This window comes from Apodemus sylvaticus, chromosome 5, assembly GCF_947179515.1.
Source record: "Apodemus sylvaticus chromosome 5, mApoSyl1.1, whole genome shotgun sequence".
Classification (NCBI taxonomy): Eukaryota; Metazoa; Chordata; class Mammalia; order Rodentia; family Muridae; genus Apodemus; species Apodemus sylvaticus.
Window position 1 is genome coordinate 122,474,102 of NC_067476.1, and position 22,629 is coordinate 122,496,730.

Genomic DNA, 22,629 nt, shown 5'->3' on the forward strand with positions numbered 1-22,629 from the left:
ATTGCTCAATTTCTTTCTTCAGGGACTTGAAGTTCTTGTCATACAGATCTTTCACTTGTTTGGTTAGTCACACCAAGGTGTTTCATATCATTTGTAACTATTCGAAAGGGTGTCATTTCGCTAATTTCTTTCTCAACCAGATTATCCTTTGAGTAGAGGAAGGCTACTGATTTGTTTGAGTTAATTTTATATCCATCTACTTTGCTGAAGTTATTTATCAGCTGTGGGAGCTCTGTAGGAATTTTGGGGGTTGCTTAAGTATACTATCATATCATCTGCAAATAGTGATATCTTGACTTCATCCTTCCCAATTTGTATCACTTTGATATCCTTTTGTTGTCTAATTGCTCTGGCTAGAACTCTGAGTACTATGTTGGATAGGGAGAGAGTGGGAACCCTTGTCTTATCCCTGATAATGGGATTGCTTTGAGTTTCTCTCCATTTAGTTTTATGTTTGCTATTGATTTGTTGTATATTGCTTATATTATATTTGGTTATGGGCCTTGAATCCCTGATCTCTCCAATACTTTTAACATGAAGCAGTGTTGCATTTGTCAAAGGCTTTTTCAGCATCTAATGATCTGATCATGTGGTTTTTTCTTTAAGTTTGTTTATATAGTGAATTATGCTAATGGATTTCTGTATATTGAACCATTCCTACATCTCTGGAATGAAGTCTACTTGATCATGCTGAATGATTGTTTTGATGTGTTCTTGGTTTCAATTTACTACAGTTTTATTGAGTATTTTTGCATTGATAGTCATAAAGGAAATTGGTCTGAAATTCTCTTTGTTGGGTCTTTTTGTAGTTTAGATATCACTGTAATTGTGGCTTCAAGAATTTGACAGTTTCCCTCTGTTTCTATTGTGTGGAATAATTTCAAAAGTATTGGTATTAGGTTTTCTTTGAAGGTCTAACAGATTTCTGCACTAAAATCTGGACTTTTTTGGTTGGGAGACTTCTAATGACTGCTTCTATTTCTCTAGGGTTTATGGGACTGTTTAGATGGTTTATTCAATCCTAATTTAACTTTGGTATCTGGTATCTGTCTAGAAAATCATCCATTTCATCTAGGTTTTCCAGTTTTGTTGAATATAGAATTTGTAGTAGGATCTTATTATTTTGGGGGTTTCCTCAGTTTCTATTTGTTATATCTTCTGTTTCATACCTGATTTTGTTAATTTGGATACTGTCTCTGTTCCCTGTAGTTATTTTACTAAGGATTTATCTATCTTGTTGATTTTCTCAAAGAAGCAACTCCTGGTTTGAACAAAGAATCCTGTTGATTCTTTGTATAGTTCTCTTTGTTTCTGCTTGGTTGATTTCAGCCCTGAGTTTGATTATTTCCTGCTGTCTACTTCTCTTAGGTGTATTTGTGTCTTTTGTTCTAGAGCTTTCAGATGTGCTATTAAGCTATTAAGAGAGTGTATGCTCTCTCCAATTTCTTTATGGAGGCACTCAGAGCTATGGGCTTTCCTCTTAGCACTGCTTTCATTGTGTCCCATAAGTTTGGGTATGTTGTGTCTTCATTTTCATTCAATTCTAAAAGGTCCTTAAATTATTTCTTTCCTGACCAGGTTATCATTTAGTAGATAGTTGTTCAGCTTCCATGTGTATGTGAGCTGTTGTTTTTGTTATTGAAGACCAGCCTTAGTCTGTGATGGTTCAACAGAATGTAAGGGATTAATTTAATGTTCTTGTAACTGTTGAGGTTTGGTTTGTGTCTGATTGTATGATTGATTTTTGGGAAGGTACCATGAGGTGCTGAGAAGAAGGTATATTCTTTTGTTGTAGGATGAAATGTTCTATGGGTATCTGTTAAATCCATTTGGTTCATAACTTCTTTTAGGTTCAATGTGTCTCTGTTTAGTCTCTGTTTCCATCTGTTCATTGGTGAGAGTAGGCTTTCGAAATCTATTATATTTATGTGAGGTTCAGTGTGTGATTTGAGCTTCAATAATGTTTCTTTTACAAATGTTCATCCCATTGCATTTGAGACATAGATGTTAAGAATTCAGAGTTCATCTTGGTGGATTTTTCCTTTGATAAGTGTGTAGTTTACTCCTTCCCCATCTTTTTTTTGAAATCTTTTGGTTGAATGTCTATTTTATTGGATATTATAATTGCTACTAAAGCTTGTTTCTTAAAATCATTTGCTTGGTAAATTTTTATTCCAGCATTTTTCTTTGAGATAATGCCTGCCTTTGTCATTGAGGTGCATTTCCTGTATGCAGCAAAATGCTAGGTTCTGTTTACATACCCAGTCTATAAGCCTATTTCTTTTTATTGGGGAATTGATTCCCTCACCTCTCTCAATATTTTTTTCTTTGTTCTATGCATTTGGCACTTTTATTGTTATGTGACAAGTGAAATTTCTTTTCTGGTTCAATCTATTTGGGGTTCTTGGGCTTGTTATGTTTATGAGTACCTCTTTCTTCATGTTAGGGAAGTTTTCTTCTATAACGTCATTGAAAATATTTGCTGGGAGTTGGGAATCTTCACTCTCTTCTATACCTATTATTCTTAGGTTTTGTCTTTTCATTGTGTCCTGGATTTCTTAAATGTTTTGGGTTAGGAGCTTTTTGCTTTTAGTGTTTTCCTTGACTATTTTGCCAATGTCTTCTATGGTATCTTCTATACCTGAGATTCTCTCATCTATCTCTTGTATTCTGTTAGTGATGCTTGCATCTGTTACTCCTGATCTCTATCCTAGGTTTTCTATCTCCAAGGTTGCCTCCCTTTGTGTTTTCTTTAATGTTTCTATTTCCATTCTTAGATCCTGGACAGTTTTGTTCAATTCCTTCACCTGTTTGATTGTGTTTTCCTATATTACTTTAAGGGATTTATGTGTTTCCTCTTTAAGGACTTCTACCTGTTTATCTGTGTTTCCTATATTTCTTTAAGGGAGTTATTTGTGTCCTTCTTAATGTCCTCTATTATCTACATGAGATGAGAGTTTAGATTTGAATCTTGCTTACAGGTGTGTTGGGGTCTCCACGGCTTGCTGTGAGTTCTGATGCTGCTAGGTAGTAGTGGTTTCTTTTTTTTAATGATAAAATTAAAGATTTACATGGAAAATATTTCAGAAAAACACATTAAAATTGACAATTTTCATGGAAATTAAAGAGTAAAGTGGTAGACATGTAAAACATTGCTAAATTAATTGAAATATAGGATAGAAACATTATGATAGAATTGAAGATTTACATGGAAAATATTTCTGATAAAATTGTAGAAAAACATGTTAGAATTGAAGATTGTCATGGAAACTTTTATATAGGTATAATAATGGTAGGCATAAAAGTATTCCTAAGGTGATTCAAAGTGGAATTATAAACATTTTCTGATAAACTTGAAGATTTACATGGAAATATTTCTGATAAAATTGAAGAAATATTGAAAACATGTTAAAATTAAAGATTATCATGGAAATTATATAGGTAAAATGATAGGCATAAAGATAATTCTTGATTGAAGATGGAATTATAAACATTTTCAGATAACATTGAAGATTTACATGGAAAATATTCTGGTAAAATTCAAGAAATAAATATATATGATGTCAACCTTTTTATGTAAAATTTTCCATGAAATAGTCGATTTTAACGTGTTTGTATTTCTTGACTTTCTGTACTGGTCCAGTCTGTTTGGAGTTCTGAAGTCTTCTTGTATGTTCATGGGCATCTCTTTCTCTAGGTTAGGGAAGTTTTCTTCTATAATTTTGTTGAAGATATTTACTAGCCCTTTAAGATGTAAATCCTCGCTCTCATCTATTTTTGTGTTTCTTCTTTAAGGGCTTCTGCCTCTTGACTCATGTTCTCCTGTATTTCTTTAAAGATTTTTGTGTTTCCTCTTTAAGGGCTTTTACCTGTTGACCAATGTTCTCCTGTATTTCTTTAAGGCAGTTATTTAAGTCTTTCTTGAAGCTCTCCATCATCATCATGAGATACAATTTTAAATCCAACTCTTGCTTTTCTGGTGTGTTGGGGAATCCGGGACTTACTGTGGTGAGAGAACTGGGTTCTGATGTTGCCATGTGGCCTTGGTTTCAGTTGGTAGGGTTCTTGTGCTTATCTTTTGCCATCTGGTGCTAGTTGATATTCTTGTCCCTGGATGAAGTTTATTCCTCCTGTGGGCCTGTAAGCCTGTGTCCTTACTCCTCTGAGCTCAAAGGTGAAAGCACTGCTGGGAGATCTCTCTCTCCTGGCAGACTATGCACAGAAGGCTGTGGAGTCTCAAGGCTCCCTGGTGCAAATGGCAACAGGAAGACTTCCATCCCAGCTGCTCCACTGATTACTGGTAGTAGTGGTTTCTGTTCCTTATGTTCTTATGCTTGCCTCTTGCCATCTGGTTATCTATGGTTTTAAGTGGATTTGCTGACTGACTGGAGTTTGTCCCTCCTGTGAGCCTGTGAGCCTGTGAGCCTGTGAGCCTTTGATCCTGGATGTGTCAGAACCCCTGAGGGGTTGAGTTGCAACTAGGGTGTGTGCTGAGTGGGTGGGAATTCAGAGCAGAGGCTCTGCTCCCACACAGGTGCAAACTGGAAGGAGCACAAGTCTCTGGTTGGGCAGGGTATCTGCTTCTCAGGGTCCTGGGGGATCCTGGTTACTCCAGGCATTGAGGCGGGGTTTGGGGTCTCACCTGTGATCCTGGATGTGTCAGAACACCTTGGGAGTAGAGCAGGGACAGGAGTGTGTGCTGAGTGGGTGGGGATTCAGAGCAGAGGCTCTGCTCTAGTTCTTTGCAGGTGTGACATGGCTCCAAAGGGTCATGTTGCTGTAACTATTCTGGTCTTTCTTGCTCATGATTGCTGCATTCTTCTTCCTCCAAAGCAAGGCAGAAAAGGCCTCCTCTCCTGTCCTGTGCCTCCTTTTTTCCTCTGTGCCCTGAAAGTCCCACCTGTTGATTACAATTCTTTTCAATTTATTGGGGCTTGTTTTATAGCTTGTTTTTGAGAGAGTGTGTATTTTTCTGTTTGGAGAAGAATTCTACAGATGTCTTTTATTTTATCTATTATCAAGAATAGAATACTCAAGGATCTATTAGTGTACAATTTGCTTTTCTTCCATTTCTGTCTGGTTGTGCTTCATGTGGATTGTGGATTTTAATAGCAGTAAACATGTTTGTTTGTTGGTTTGTTTGTTTTTTATTAGCTATTTTCTTTATTTACATTTCAAATGTTATTCCCTTTCATCATTTCCCCTCTGAAATCCCCTACCCCATACCCCCTTCCCCTGCTCACTAACCCACCCACTCCTGCTTCCCTGTGCTAGCATTGCCTTACACTGAGGCATGGAGCCTTCACAGGACCAAGGGACTCTCCTCTCTTTGATGTCTTACAAGGCCATCCTCTGCTGCATATGCAGCTAGAGCCATGGGTCCCTCGATGTGTACTCTTTGGTTGGGAGTTTAGTTCCTGGGAGCTCAGAGGTACTGGACGGTTCATATTGTTGTTCTTCCTGTGGGGCTGCAAACCACTATAGCTACTTGAGTCCTTTCTCTAACTCCTCCCTTGGGGATCATGTGCTCAGTTCATTGGTTGGCAGAGAGCATCCCCCTCTGTATTTCTCAGGCACTGGCAGAGCCTCTCAGGAGACAGCTAAATCAGGCTCCTGTCAACAAGCACATGTCAACATCTACAATATTCTCTGGATTTGGTAACAGTATATGGGACAGATCCCAAGGTGGAGCAGTCTCTGCATGGCCTTTCTTTCAGTCTCTACTACACACTTTGTCTCTGTATCTCCTCCCATGGTTATTTTGATTCCCCTTCTAAGAAGGACCAGAAATATCCACATTTAGGTCTTCCTTTTTCTTGAGATTCATGTGGTCTGTGTATTGTATCTTGAGTATTCCAAGCTTCTGGGCTAATATCCATTTATCAGTGAGTGCATACCATATGTGTTCTTTTGTAATTGGGTTACCTCACTTAGGATGAGAGTTTCTGGTTCCAACCATTAGCCTAAGAATTTCATAAAGTTATTGTTTTTAACAGCTGAGTAGTAGTCATTGTGTAAATGTACCACATTTTCTTTATCCATTCCTCTGTTGAGAGATATTGGGGTTCTTTCCAGCTTCTGGCTATGAAAAATAAGGTGGCTATGAACATAATGGAGCATGTGTCCTTATTACATGTGGGAACATCTTCTGGGTATATGGCCAAGAGTGGTATAGATGGGTCCTTGGGTAGTAAGTACTGTGTCCAATTTTCTGAAGAACTGCCAAACTGATTTCCACAGTGGTTGTACCAGTTTGCAATCCCACCAGCAGTGGAGGAGTGTTCCTCTTTCTCTACATTCTCATCAACATCTGCCGTCTCCTGAGTTTTTGACCTTAGCCATTCTGGCTGATGTGAGGTAGAATCTCAGGGTTGTTTTGATTTGCATTTCTCTGATGACTAAGGATGTTGAGCATTTCTTTGGTGCTTCTCAGCCACTTAGCATTCCCCAGTTGAGAATTCTTAGTTTAGCTCTGTACCCCCATTTTTAATAGGGTTATTTGGTTCTCTGGAGTCTAACTTTTTGAGTTTTTTTCCTATATATTGAATATTAGTTCTCTATTAGATGTAGGATTGGTAAAGATCTTTTATCAATCTGTTGGTTGCCATTTTATCCTATTGTCAGTGTCCTTTGCGTTACAAAAGGTTTGTAATTTTATGAGGTCCAATTTGGCAATTCTTGATCTCAGAGCATAAGCTATTGGTGTTCTGTTCAGAATTTTTCCCCTGTGCCTATGTGCTCAAGGGTCTTCCCCACATATTTTTCTATTAGTTTCAGTGTATCTGGTTTTATTTAGAGGTCTTTGATTCACTTGGACTTGAGCTTTGTGCAAGGAGATAAGAATGGATCTATTTGCATTCTTCTGCATGCTAACCACCAGTTGAACAAGCACCATTTGTTGAAAATGCGGTCTTTTTCCCACTGGATGGTTTTAGCTCCTTTGGCAAAGATCTAGTGACCATAGGTGTGTTGGTTCATTTCTGGATTTTCAATTCTGTTTCATTTTTCTAACTGCCTGTTACTGTACCAATACCATGCAGTTTTTATCATGATTGTTCTGTAGTATAGCTTGGAGTCAGGGATGATGATTCTACCAGAATTTCTTTTATTGTTGAGAATAGTTTTTGCTATCCTGAGTTTTTTGTTATTCCAGATGAATTTGGAAATTGCTCTTTCCAACTCTTTGAAGAAATTTTGTTATCTTGATGTGTATTGCACTGAATCTATAGATTGATTTCGGCAAGATGGCCATTTTTACTGTATTAATCCTACCAATCTATGAGCATGGGAGATCTTTCAATCCTCTGATATCTTCAATTTCTTTCTTCAGAGACTTGAAGTTCTTGTCATACAGATCTCGCACTTGCTTAGTTAGAGTCACAACAAGGTATTTTATATTTTTGTGACTATTGTGAAGAGTGTTGTTTCCCTAATTTCTTTTTCAGCCTGTTTATCCTTTGAATAGAGGAAGGGCACGGATTTGTTTGCATTAATTTTATATCCATCCACTTTGCTGAAGTTGTTTATCAGCTGTAGAAGTTCTCTGGTGGAATGTTTGGGGTCAATTTAGTAAATTATCATATCATCTGCAAATAGTGACATTTTGACTCCTTCATTTCCAATTTGTATCCCTTAGATCTCCTTTGTTGTCTAATTCCTGATCTCTCCAAGACTCTTTTCATGAAGGGGTGTTGAATTTTGTCAAATGCTTCCCCAGCATCTGATGAAATGATCATGTAGGCCCCCCCTTTGAGTTAGTTTATATAGTAGATTACATTGATGGACCATCTCTGCATCCCTGAGATTAAACCTACTTGATCATGATGGATGACCCTTTTGATGTGTTCTTGGATTCAGTTTGTGAGAATTTTATTGAGTATTTTTGCATCAATATTCATAAGAGAAATTGGTCTGAAGTTCTCTTTTTTCTTGGGTCTTTGTGAGATTTTGGTATCAGCATAACTGTGGCTTCATAGAATCAATTGGGTAGTGTTTCCTCTGTTTCTCTTTTGTACAATAGTTAGAAGAGTATTGGTAGTAGGTCTTCTTTGAAGGTCTGATAGAACTCTGCACCAAGCCCATCTGGTCCTGGGCTTTTTAGGTTGGGAGACTATTAATGACTGCTTCTATATTATTAGGGTTTATAAGACTGTTTAGATGGTTTATGCCATCCTGATTTAACTTTGGTATCTGGTATCTGTCTAGAAAATTGTCCATTTCATCCAGATTTTCCAGTTTTGTTGATTTCTGATGATTTTTTGTATTTCCTCAGTTTACATGGTTATGTCTCCCTTTTTCATTTCTGATTTTGCTGATTTGGATACTGTCTCTGTGTGCTCTAGATAGTTTTGCTAAGGGTTGATCTATATATCCTTCTCAAAGAACCAGCTACTGATTTTTTGGTTGATTCTGTGTATAGTTTCTTTTTTTCTACTTGGTTGATTTCAGCTCTGAGTTGATTATTTCCTGCAGTCTATTCCTCTTGGGTATATTTAGCTCCTTTAGATGTGCTGTCAAACTGCTAGTGTATGTTCTCTCCAGTTTCTTTTGGGAGGCATTCATAAGTATTAGTTTTCCTCTTAGCACTGCTTTCATTGTGTCCCATATGTTTTGGAATGTTGTAACTTCATTTTTATTAAATTCTAAAAACCTTTAAATTCTTTCTTTATTTCTTCCTTGACCAAGTTATCTTTGTTGTTGTTGTTGTTGTTGTTGTTCATATGTTTTTGGTTTTTTCAAAACAGGGTTTCTCTGTGTAGTCCTGGCTGTCCTGGAACTGACTCTGTAGACCAGGCTGGCCTCAAACTCAGAAATTTGTCTGCCTCTGCCTCCCAAGTACTGGGATTAAAGGTATGTGCCACCACTGTCTGACTCTTGAGTTATCATTGAGTAGGGTTTGTCAGCTTCCAGGTGTATGTGGACTTTCTATTATTGTTATTGAAGACCAGCCTTAGTCTGTGGTGATATGATAGGATGCATGGTATTATTTCAATCTTATTATATCTGCTGAGATATATTTTGTGACCAATTATATGGTCAGTTTGGGAGAAGGTATTGTGAGGTGCTGAGAAGGTATATTCTTTTGTTTTAGGATAAAATGTTCTTTAGATATCTGTTAAATCCACTTGGTTCATAACTTCTGTTAGTTTTACCGTGTCTCTATTTAGTTTTTTTTTCCTGATCTGTCCATTGATAAGAGTTGGGTGTTGAAGTCTCCCACTATTATTCTGTGAGGTACAGTGTGTGCTTTGAGTTTTAGTTAAGTTTCTTTTATGAATGTGGGTGCCCTTGTATTTGGAACATTAATGTTCAGAATTGAGAGTTCTTCTTGGTAGATTTTTCCTTTGATGAGTATAAAGTGTACTTCCTTATCTTTTTTTATTACTTTAGGTTGAAAGTTGATTTTATTCCATATTAGAATGACTCCCCCAGCTTGTTTCTTAGGACCATTTTCTTGGAAAATTGTTTTCCAGCCTTTGACGCTGAGGTAGTGTCTGCCTTTGTCACTGAGGTGGGTTTCCTGTATGTTGAGTCCTATTTATGTAACCAGTCTGTTAGTCTATATCTTTTTATTGAGGAATTGAGTCCAGTGATATAAAGAGTTTTTTAAAGAAAAGTGATTGTTGATTCCTGTTATTTTTGTTACTAGAGGTGGAATTATGTTTATGTGACTATCTTCTTTTTGGTTGTTAAAAGAAGATTATTTTCTTCCTTTTTCTAGAATGTAGTTTCCCTCCTGTTGGAGTCTTCCATTTATTATCCTTTGAAGGGCTGTATTTGTGGAAATATATTGTGTAAATTTTTTTTGTCATGAAATACCTTAGTTTCCTTCATCTAAGGTAATGGAGAGTTTTGCTTCATATAGTAGCATTGGCTGACATTTGTTTTCTTAGGGTCTGTATGACATCTGCCCATGATCTTCTGGCTTTTATAGTCTCTGGAGAGAAGTCTGGTGTAATTCTGATAGGTCTGTTTTTATATGTTACTTGACCTTTTTCCCTTACTGCTTTTTGTATTCTTTCTTTGTTTTGTGCATTTGGTGTTTTGATTATTATGTGATGGGAGGAATTTCTTTTCTGGTTCTATCTATTTGGAGTTCTGTAGCGTTCTTATATATTTATGGCTATCTTTTTCTTTAGGTTAGGGACGTTTTCTTCTATAATTTTGTTGAAGGTATTTACTGACCCTTTAAGTTGGAAATCCTCACTCTCTTCTATACCTACTTTCCTTAAGTTTGGTCTTCTCATTGTGTCCTGGATTTCCGGGATGTTTGGGGGTTAGGAGCTTTTTGCATTTTGCATTTTCTTTGACTGTTGTGTCAATGGTTTCTATGGTATCTTCTGCACCTAAGATTCTCTCTTCTATCTCTTATATTCAGTTGGTAATGCTTGCATCTATGACTCCTGATGTCGTTCCTAGGTTTTCTATCTCCAGCATTGTCTCTCTTTGTGATTTCTTTATTGTTTCTATTTCAATTTTTAAATCCTGGATGGTTTTGTTTAATTCCTTTACCTGTTTGATTGTGTTTTCCTATAATTCTTTAAGGGATTTTTGTGTTTCCTCTTTAAGGGAGTAATTTATCCCCTTTAAAAGTCCTCTATGAACACCATGAGATTTTTAAATCCAAATCTGCTTTTCTGGTGTGTTTGGGGTATCCAGTACTTGCTGTTGTGAGAGAACTGGGTTTTGATGACACCATGTAGCTTTGGTTTCTGTTAGTAAGGTTCTTGTGCTTGCCTTTTGCCATCTGGTTATCTCTGGTGTTAGTAGGTCTTGTTCTCTGGGTTAGTAGGTCTGTCTGGAGTTTGTCCATCCTTGTAGGCCTGTAAGCCTGTGTCAGCACTTCTGGGAGACCAGCTCTCTCCTCATAGAAGCTGTTCACAGAGGGCTGTGGACCAGCAGTATCTCCTAGGTGCAGATGGTGACCAGAGGATCCTGTCCCAGCTGTTCCACCATTCCTGTGCTCTGTGCACTCCTGCAGGTCCTGCTTTAGACAGTTACCAGAGAGAAAGTGGAAATCTCACCTCTGGGTCCAGGAGTGAGAACACTCCTGGGAAACCAGCTCTCTCCTAGAAAGGCCTGTATACAGAGAGCTGTGGGACAGCCCTAGCTCCCAGATAAACATGTTTGTTGTTACATTTCCTAGAGGATTGCAATTTTACCACTATACAATTATTCTCTACAATAAAACAAAATGCCTCTCTCTTTCTTATTTTTGTTTTAATTCTTTTTTTACTTAATCACTTTACAACCTGCTCGCTGTCTTCCTCCCAGTCAACCCCTTCCACAGTCCTTCCCCATAGCCCCTTCTCCTCCTTTGATCAGGTGTGGACCCCCTGAATATCTCTCCATCCTGGCACTTCAAGTCTCTATGAGGACAGGCACATCCTCTCTCACTGAGGCCATACAAGGATAAATTTGGGGTCAAAAGTTTTGTGGGTGTGCTGGTGTCCCTGGATGGCTTAGGAGTTAAGAGCACTGGTCTCTCTATTTCCAGGCACACTTTACTTCAGAGGTGGATGAATGCCGCAGCACAGCTCTCACGGAGGCTATTGTTACAACTCAACCATTTCCACTCCAGCAGTTTATTTGCAACTGTGAATCTGTGCTTTTATAGTGAATAAATGGATTTTACTTTGCTTTTATATAGCTTGACACTCTGCCACTTGATGGGACTGCTTCCTCCATTCACTTTTACTATGTGACAAGGATCATTGGGTTGACAGTTGCCAGGTTTTCTGTTTTCTTTGGCTTTGCTTTGCTTTCTGGGTGTCTTGTATCTGGTCTAATTCTAATACTTCCTTTGGATTCAGAGAATGCTCTAGTGTAATATTTTTATGACTCAATAATTTTCTTTTATTTTTGAGTTTTCTTCATAGTTTCTTTGGTACTTAACATGAATATTCAGAGCTGGTATCGCCACTCTGTTGTAGAGCACTTGCCTGCTGTGCGTAAGGACCTAGACTGAAGACACAGTACTCAAAAAATAAATATATATGCACATATATGTAATATATGTCATAAATATATAGTGTCAATATATACTTCATTTTTATACATATGCAAACCCAGTGAGCTTCAGAATTGTCCTTTCAATACATTATTCCTTCTTTTTGTGCTTTTATTATTCTAATGTTGCATCAATATATTTTACAAATTTAAAAGTATCATAATTATTACGTTAAATACCTATGTCCTTTTGAAGAAGCTAAAGGACAGTATACAAGCTAAATGATGCATATGTAGCATTAATATGTGCATGCATGTATATATTCAGATAAATGGACAGAGAAAGAGGGACAGAGAAGTGTTAATGTCATTGATACCCATTTACCATTTCTTGTTCTACTCATCAGTTTCTGTGGGCTCTCACTTGCACCTCAGACCCTTTCTTTATTCCAACATAGATTCATTCATATCTAAGTATTTTATGCCATTCTTAACTATGCATTCATCAACAGAATCACTAATAAACTTGTACATATTAGCTGGGCGGTGGTTGCGTATGCCTGTAGTCCCAGCACTCTGGGAGGCCGAAGCAGGCCGATTTCTTAGTTCAAGGCCAGCTTGTCTACAGAGTGAGTTCCAGGACAGCCAGGGCTACATGGAGAAACCCTGTCTCAAATAAACCAAATCCCCCCCAACCCCCCCCCAAAAAACTTGTACATATTATATTGTACAATGTCTTTGAAAATTATTCACTAGACAAAAGAGAGAATTGTACACATTACAATTTAATGACTGTGTAGTAAAATCTTCCTTGTTCTTGGGAGTGGATATGACTGTATTGAATTGCTGTTTGAGACTTTCAGACTTAAACTTTTTCTTTGAGTTAGTTTCCTAAGAGCTTTCTTCTATTCATAAACTCTCCAAGTTGTCATTTCTTTCACATGCCCTTATTTTACATTCATTTTCTTTTATTCATAAACTCTCAGTTATTGTTTATCTTGTAGCAACTTTATTTTACAGTCACTTTACAATCATGAGTTTTTCCAATCCACATTTGTTCATTTAGAATATGTTGCCTTCTGTACAGCATCAGTGTGCTGCAGGAAAGCCAGCCACCTCACCACCGTCACTAGGGCATGATGAGTTGATTTTCCTTGCTCTTTGTCTTTATCATTCACATTTTTACTATCACAATGATAGTGGATCTATTTGCCTTATATCTTATTTTAGATAGAAATAAGCATCTAAATATGTAATCAATGTGCGTCATGGAAATTGGGAAGGTTTCTGGCCAATATTATTATTATATTTTACTAGAATTTTTCTATCTCCTTTCTTTCCTTTCAGCTTAAGTAACTGTTTCTGTTTTAAGTGCTATCTCACATTTTCTCCAAGTATCCCTAGTCATTTCTCCTTATTTTATTTATTTCTGTGCATTTGGGAACTTTGGTTTATATAAATCCTAACAATATTTTCTGATTCTTTTGACTTCCAATTTAAATATACTACAAAGTCTCCATACCAGTTCTTTAGTAACTGGGTTACAGGCATGTGTCAGCATTCCCAACATTCCACTATCTTATTCCACATTTTTCTTTGAGTCTTTTATTTGATGAGACATTAATATCATGCCTTTCTATTTTTTTAAACCAATGTGTCTTTATGGCTTTTCATAATTTATTTATTTTTATTTTGTGTGCACTGATGTTTTGACTGCATGTATGTCTGTGTGTGCCAGAAGACCCAGTACAGGAGTTAGAGACAGTTGTGGGTGCTAGGAATTGAACCTGGGTCCTCTGGAAGAGCAACCAGTGGTTTTTACCACTAAACTATCTCTCCAGTCCCCCTTTTTTGCATTTTGAACATATTTGCAATATGTGCATATGTTCATTTTTTTAATTTTTTTATATGTTCATATTTTTATAGTGACATTTGCCTGTGCACTCTCTCTCTCTCTACACACACACACACACACACACACACACACACACACACATGGAATTGGTCTTACGTTACCATCTGAAGTTACTTGCTTTTATGCCAAAGAGCTTTCTTTTTTCTTCTAAGATTCATGTGTCTTTGCTAAGTCCAACATTTAGGTCATTCCCATGGGCTTTCTCTTGCCAGCTCTCCCTTACTCTTTGTATAGGTTATGTTTTCCTATTTCTTTACTAAGCTCCTGTATATTTTTTACTAACTGAACACTTAAAATAATAATAATATATTGTTACATCCTCTGACCAAGAATTTCTGTGGTTGTATCTCTGTGTATGTAACTTTGTGTGTACATCTGTGTGTCTTGTACATATGTGTATCTTTGTGTATATATGTCTATATGTGTGTTTGTGTTTGTGTATCTTTGTGTGTCTGTGTATCTTTGTGTGTCTGTGAGTTTGTTTGCTCTAGTGACTTCCTTGAACTACTCTCATAAGATCTCTGGTCTCAGAACACAAAGCTCTAAAACTGCTCATATCTGCCTTCCTATCAGCTTTGGCATGATAGGTTCAGGACTCCCTGTCATGTCATCTTTCCTAGCCTTAATGTTCATCACTTTTAGCTGATTGTCCCCATACTTACAAGACAGTTGTTTTATTTCCTGTTATCCTGACAAGGCACAAGCTGTCCCATAACCTGACTCAATCAAAATTACTTTCATGGGTATATTTTTGAAACTATTCTTTGAGGTTTGGTCTGACTCCCAAAGGGCTCTTGCTAGCTGTGTACTTCTCTGATTCTCTGGAAAACTGACTCCTGACTACAGTTTAAATTGAAATTTGTAGAGCCACTGCTGTCATCTGTGCTGCTTACTATGGAAAAATCCTTTTTTCATATATATATATATATATATATATATATATATATATATATATATATATCCTGAATTCCCCTACTCTGTTCCAAATAAAGTCAAGTATTTAAAGTATTGAATGCTTTGAAATTTATGGTTTTATGACCAAACTCTCCTTCTCAGTAAAGTCAATAAGTCATTGTTTCATAGCCAACTGCTGAACAGTTCCTGTGCCTCTGTGTTTTATGAACAGGACTCTGGGTGGCACAGTAACCTTTGGAGATCTTGGCTTTCTTCTACCATAGAGATCATATCTGTGTACTGTGATAGGGTAAGGATAACTGGGGCTGCAGTGCTCCCTGCCAATTGAGTGCAGTCTCCATCCCGAGGGCATATAGTCAGTGGAGAAAATCATCTCCCTATCTCTTGGTCACATTTGCATGAAATTTAGCCTTGATAAAGCAGCACTGAAGTTTGATGAGAAAACTGGCAGTCTGGCATCTCCTTGTGCCAGCTTCAAACTAAAGTAAGAAGGAAAAGCCCTGTCTTTATAGCCACATGCATTCCCAAGGAAACTTTCTCAAGTTTCTGAGTGAAATAGTTGGAGGAAGTAGGTTATGGCTTACTACCAGAGGCTTTCACTGATCTTTAAGAGTATTCTATTGATTATCTTGGATAAATACTACATTACATTAATGCTCATACACTTTCCAAACACTTTATAAATTTGTATTTGTTTATTTTTATCATGGATTTCCCATAATACTATTAGGAAAATGGATACACATGCACATGTGCACATGCGCGTGCACAGACACAGACACACACAGACAAACACACACAGTCAACTCCTATACTGATTGTAGAATACTTTGACAGAATTTTGTACTCCCTATCATTTACGGTGATTTGTTTTTCCACTCAGAAATCACTTAACACCTGCAATATACACAGAGATAATCTCTCTGTCATCACGTATGAAAAGTTCATAAGCCCCTCAGTGACAGCTCTTGATTATAATATGCAAACCCTGCCCGCATTCCACTGTAAGTAGGACAGTGAGTCTCACTTTACCTCTAGCCTCCTGGATTCCATTGGCATTTTACCATCCCTGAGTGGATTTCATAGCTAAGCTTCCTACCACAGTGGAGTGAGTAAAGCCTAAAACTTTCCATTGCTTCTCATTATCAAATCTATTCTCCTTCTTAAAGCCTGATACAGCAGCAAAATTGAGTGTGTGCCATGCTCCAGGGGCTACCTCATTTGAAAGCAACTTTTCATCTCTCTCTCTCTCTCTCTCTCTCTCTCTCTCTCTCTCTCCCTCTCTCCCCCTGCTTTGTTTCTCTCTGTATGTATGTATGTGTTTGTGTGTATATATTTGTGTGTTTATGGGTGTGTATGTGTGTGTGTGTACAGGGCCTTGTGCACAATAAGCACAAGAGAGCTACGCTTTCTCCTTTCTCACTGAGAAAAAAGAAAGCCCTTCCTAAATGGTTTGACTGAGTTTAATGTGGGGGAAGGAGGACCCTCCAGAATGTGCCAGAGCCCTAAGAGGTGAGAGACTCTCAGGAATCAAAAAGAGGGACCTTAGATGAGATGCCCTACAGAGGAGAGAGAGAACCTGTAACGTCCACCTCCAGCAAAAAGTCAGAACATGAAGTGAGGTATGGGTTGCCATCCCACAGTCAAAATTCTGATCCATAATTGTTGCTGTCTGAAAGAACTGCAGGGATTGAAATGGAGAGGAGCCTGAGGAAAAGAAGGTCTAGCAACAGGCCCAAAATGGGATCTAGCTCGAGGGGGGTCCCTAAGCCCTAAGGATAGACACTATTATTAAGGTTATGGAGTGTTCAAGCAAATCAGTGGCCTTCCTATACTCAAAGGATAAGCAGGCTGAGAAAGAAATTAGGGAAATGACCCCCTTCACAATAGCCACAAATAGTATAAAGTATCTTGGGGTGACTCTTACCAAACATGTGAAAGATCTGTATGACAAGAACTTCAAGACTCTGAAGAAGAAAATGGAAGAAGACCTCAAAAAATGGGAAAACCTCCCATGCTCACGGATCAGTAGAATCAATATAGTTAGAATGGCCATTTTGCCAAAAGTAATCTACAGATTCAATGCAATACCCATCAAAATCCCAACTCAATTCTTCACAGAGTTAGAAAGAGCAATTATCAAATTCATCTAGAATAACAAAAAACCCAGGATAGCTAAAACTATTCTCAGCAACAAAAGAAAATCTGGGGGAATCAGTATCCCTGACCTCAAGCCATACTACAGAGCAATAGTGTTAAAAACTGCATGGTATTGGTACAGTGACAGGCAGGAGGATCAATGGAACAGGATTGAAGATCCAGAAACGAACCCAAACACCTATGGCCACTTGATCCACGACAAAGAGGCTGAAAACATCCAATGGAAAAAAGATAGCCTTTTCAACAAATGGTGCTGGTTCAACTGGAGGTCAGCATGCAGAAGAATGCGAATTGATCCATCCTTGTCTCCTTGTACTAAGCTCAAATCCAAATGGATCAAGGACCTCCACATAAAGCCAGACACTCTGAAGTTAATAGAAAAGAAACTGGGGAAGACCCTTGAGGACATCGGTACAGGGAGAAAGTTTCTGAACAGAACACCAATAGCGTATGCTCTAAGAGCAAGAATTGACAAATGGGACCTCATAAAATTACAAAGTTTCTGTAAGGCAAAGGACACCATCAAGAGGACAAATCGGCAACCAACAAATTGGGAAAAGATCTTCACCAATCCTACATCAGATAGAGGGCTAATATCCAATATATATAAAGAACTCAAGAAGTTAGACTCCAGAAAACCAAACAACCCTATTAAAAATGGGGTACAGAGTTAAACAAAGAATCCTCACCTGAAGAACATCGGATGGCGGAGAAGCATCTTAAAAAATGCTCAACTTCATTGGTCATTAGGGAAATGCAAATCAAAACAACCCTGAGATTTCACCTTACACCAGTCAGAAAGGCTAAGATTAAAAATTCCGGAGATAGCAGGTGTTGGAGAGGGTGCGGAGAAAGAGGAACACTCCTCCACTGCTGGTGGGGTTGCAAATTGGTACAACCACTCTGGAAATCAGTCTGGCGGTTCCTCAGAAAACTGGGCACCTCACTTCAGAAGATCCTGCTATACCACTCCTGGGCATATACCCAGAGGATTCCCCACCATGTAATAAGGATACATGCTCTACTATGTTCATAGCAGCCCTATTTATAATTGCCAGATGCTGGAAAGAACCCAGGTATCCCTCAACAGAAGAGTGGATGCAAAAAATGTGGTATATCTACACAATGGAGTACTATTCAGCCATTAGAAACAATGAATTCATGAAATTCTTAGGCAAATGGATGGAGCTAGAGAACATCATACTAAGTGAGGCAACCCAGACTCAAAAGGTGAATCATGGTATGCACTCACTAATAAGTGGATATTAACCTAGAAAACTGGAATACCCAAAACATAATCTACACATCAAATGAGGTACAAGAAGAAAGGAAGAGTGGCCCCTTGTTCTGGAAAGACTCAATGAAGCAGTATTCAGCAAAACCAGAAGTGGGAAGGGGTGGGTGGGAGGACAGGGGGAGAGAAGGGGGCTTACAGGACTTTTTGGGAGTGGGGGGGGGGCTAGGAAAGGGGAAATCATTTGAAATGTAAATAAAAAATATACCGAATTAAAAAAAAAAGGAAAAAAATTTTTATCAACTTCACAATTGCGTTCCACATTTGTAGATGTTTAAAAAAAAATGAGTTTCCTGGAACCAACACCCATCAATTCAGTTATGTTTTGAATAAAAATGGAATTTCCTACAACTTAAAAAAAAAAAAGGTTATGGAGTGTTCACAGAAAGGGACTTATCAAGACTGTCCTCTGAAAGCCCCAACAAGCAACTGAAAGAGTCACATGCAGATACTGCTCGCCCCTGTGGTTGAACTAGGGAAAAGCTGGATGTAGCTGAGGAGGAGGATGACCCTGTAGGAGGACCAGCAGTCTTAATCTGGACCCCTGAGATCTCTCAGACACTGGATCGCCAACCAGGCAGCTGATATGAGGCCTCCAACACATATACAGCAGAGGATTCTGGGTTCAGTCAGAGAAGATGCACCTAACTCACAAGAGACTGGAGGCCTCAGGGAGTTTAGAGGTCTGGTGGGGTGGAGGGTGGGGACATCCTCGTGGGGTCGAGGTCTGGGGAGGAGGCAGAGGATGTGGAACAGACAGAGAATGGACTGGGAGGGGAATAAAATCTGGAGTTTGAAATAAAAATAAATAAATTAATAAAGGAATAAATTCCATCTGTTAAGAAAGCATTTGTATATGTCCAATGAAATAATAATAAAAGCATATAAATTATTTTATCTATTAATCTATTGATTGATGACGCTAGATGACAAAGTCAATGTAACAAGAATTGGGACACTTTGATGCTAAAAGTCTCTCCACTTTTTTTTTGTCTGCTTCGCAGACACATTTAAACTTAGTTTTACCTATAAATTATAGCATATACAAAGATAAAATAATGACATGGCTCTTTTCAACCTGAATGACAGAAAATGATTTTCCTAGCATTATTCTGCTGCCTCTTTCTCGAATTTGTTTGTGTGTAGCTTTTTATGGAAACATAGATATTGATAGTGGTATTCAGAGTTAGTATTTCAAGGGAAATACTGAGCATGGTCCCTATATCACCAGAGTTCAGAATGCTGATTGTTCCTCTCATGCACTTAAAAGATTTGGGTGAGGCAGTAAGCCTGAGCTCACAATTAAGAAAGATTCATGAAGCTTCATTTTGGGTTCTTAAGAGCATCTGTTCTTCAATGACTTTTCACCAAATTATTATAAATTAAATTTATGCTGCTGTTTGTCCTTCTCATTGATCAAAATTCCACTATCTTTCAATCAGCTTTAATACTTTTTAATGAGTTCTTGAGATTTCAAAGGTCAAAAGTTTAAAAATATAATTTAAGTATCCTCATATGTTTTCAAGGAGAGAACGCTGATCTGGATTTTCTTTGTGTTTTCAGCAAAATAGAAAGGCACATGTTGGGGATAAGCCCGTCTTTGAGCCCTACCCAGAACCACCACTTTATGTCTTCGTTTTAACTTACATGGGATACGGAATTGGAATCCTATTTGGCTATCTCAGAGACTTTATGAGAAACTGGGGAATAGAGAAATGCAATGCAGCTGTAGAGCGAGAAGAACAAAAAGTAAGTATGCTTGCCTCCCTGGATCCGAGTGTCTGCCCCTTCCCCTTCTCAAATAGTGATTCAGACAGACCCTAGAACCAAGGATATGTCCAGGAACCATTCACCATAAATTCCATTCATCTCCACTTACCAAGCCATCTCTGATGTATTTGTCGCCTTGTTTTGTTTGTTTGTTTTTGTTTGTTTTGTACAAACATTTATTGAAATACTATTAATTACCAGGTAAAGAATTTAAGCTTTTTTGTTCATTATCACATTTAACTTAGACAATATTTTCATAACCTATAATGACAAAAGGTCATTTTCATAATGAATGAACCAATCAGAAAGACAGCAGTGGAAACAAGGGCACCTAGGAGGTACTTTTCTCTGGTCTTCTATATTCATTATCATTTGTGGTCTATTCCAAAATAAGAATAAGTGCCTTGGTGAAATGTGACATTTTAATTTCATGTAGAACAGAATTTCGTAATATTTGCACTAATGGTGTAACTTGTTGGATGATCCCTCTGTTTAGAAAGCCTTGAGCATTGAAGGAATTCACACAACATTCCTAACCTCCACACACTAGGTTTGCCATTAGCACTGGCTGACACATGTAGTAATGGCAAAGTTACCTCATTTAAGACCATTTACATAGCTATTTGTAAAGTATTTGTATTGTCCTCTTTATCTCTACTAAGCTAGAAAATAAATGGGAAGATAATCAAAGTTCTATCCTATATGTATATGTAATTAGTTCTTTGGGAAATTCATACACATCATGTTCACAGCCTCCACCAACTCTTTTCACTTCTAGACCCCTTTCTTAAACACCCATCTTTGTGCTCTTTTCCCCCCTAACCTATCAAGTGCAAAGTGTGATTCCAAAATATTCTTGGGTGTGTTGCCTTTCACACATAGAAACTTACTATGGTAACTTACCAGAAGATCTATACTCTTAAAGAAAACTGACTTTCCATCTTCCGGGAGCTATCAATAATCAATAGTTCCTCAGCACTAGTGTGACTTTATGCCCACATCTCCTCTTAGTGCTTGAATTTGGCCTTGATCTTGTATGGGTCTTGTGAATGTTGTGATATCCTATGTGATACTCCCTGCTGTATTTATTTGTTTGTTTGTCTGGGGCCCTTCCTCCCCAATGATCCCTAATCCTTGAGAGGAAAGAGTGCCTATATCAATGTTCCGTTTAGTGTTGAGCATTCTTCAGCCTCTTATCTTCTGCACCTTGACTCTCTTTGTGTTGTCTCTCTTTGTGTTGATTACCATGTACTGCAAAGAGAAGCTTCCCCAATGAATGTTGAGAGATGCATTACCCCTTGGGTATAATCTAAGGAGACAATTAGAACAGACATAACCCCTACCTTCAAAGAACTAACCATAAAAATAAATGTTGATTAGAAGCCAAATAAATAAGTAGAGGACACTAGGAGAACTATGACACTGGCTTTGACTTAGAATGAAGTAGATTCTGAATAAGGACAACCTGATATAGCAGATGGTTCATTATCACTCATTCTTCTCAAATATTCTCTGTATTTCTAGCAAACAAGCTGACTCACATATTATAGCCTCCAGACTTATTTTTTCCCATCATAACCTCATCTGCCTTAAAGCTACCTCCAACGTTCTTTTTCCATAAAGTCTTCCCAATTCATCCAACAAGTTATGATTCTCTCTTCTGCTCCAATTCTGGAAATGCCCAAAGCACTTGGCTCAAGCCATAATTATGGCCTTCATTTTTTCTGCCTACCATCAACTATTATGAGCCAAAAGATAAAATCACAAATGCTCTGTGTGTTGGTTTGGCCCAGGGAGTGGCACTATTAGGAAGTATAGCCTTGTTGGAGGAAGGGTTTGAGACCCTTCTCCTAGCTGCCAGGAAGCCAGTCTTCTCCTGTTTGCCTTCAGAACAAGAAGTAGTACTCTCAGCTCCTCCAGCTCCATGCCTGCCTGAATTCTGCCATGCTTCCCACCATGATGATAATGGACTGAACCTCTGAACCTGTAAGCCAACCCCAATTAAATCTTGTCCTTTATAAGAGTTCTAAAAAGTATGACAAAGGACACAGACCCACTAGGAATGTATGTATGGGTCACTCCTCTAGGAAAAGTGGCAAGACTCACTGAGGTGCTTGCAGAGGGTAGAGGAAATACAGAATGGATAGCAGAGGAAGGTAGTTATAAATACCATGCAATACCCTGGCCAGATGCAGAAATGAGGACTGTAAGTGGCATGAATGCTTCTGTTTTATTTTGTAACTAAAAGTATGTTTTCCAAGAGACATTGGCCTATTCTAAATTTACAGTGCATTTGCAATTATATGAGAGATAGTTTATATCATGATAGGCATATCTATGACCTGGATCTTGTTTTTATCTGAACATGAAATATGATTTGTGTCAGGTTGACAAGGGGTGGATTATGATGGCTATTCCCAGTTGTCAACCTGACTATATCTGGAATGAACTACAATCCAGAAATCGAGGGCATACCTGTGATCTAGATTTTGAAGCTGGAAGTCACAGGCTTTTTATCCATATCTTGAAGCATAGTGGAAATGAAAAGCTTAAACCCAGGCAGGGTAATACGTGCCTTTAATCCCAGGAGACAGATGCAAGCAGATCTTTGAGTTCAAGGCCAGCC

The 22,629-nt window shown here is 38.1% G+C and overlaps 1 protein-coding gene across 1 annotated transcript in view; it reads left to right on the plus strand.

Annotated features, from left to right (window-relative positions):
• Positions 1-22,629, plus strand: part of Sptlc3 (serine palmitoyltransferase long chain base subunit 3) — a 134,665-nt gene that overhangs the window by 22,411 nt on the left and 89,625 nt on the right. Inside the window, exon 2 of the mRNA XM_052181500.1 lies at positions 19,797-19,982. Within this exon, the coding sequence (XP_052037460.1) occupies positions 19,797-19,982 (186 nt within the window). The remainder of the gene's footprint in view (positions 1-19,796; positions 19,983-22,629) is intronic.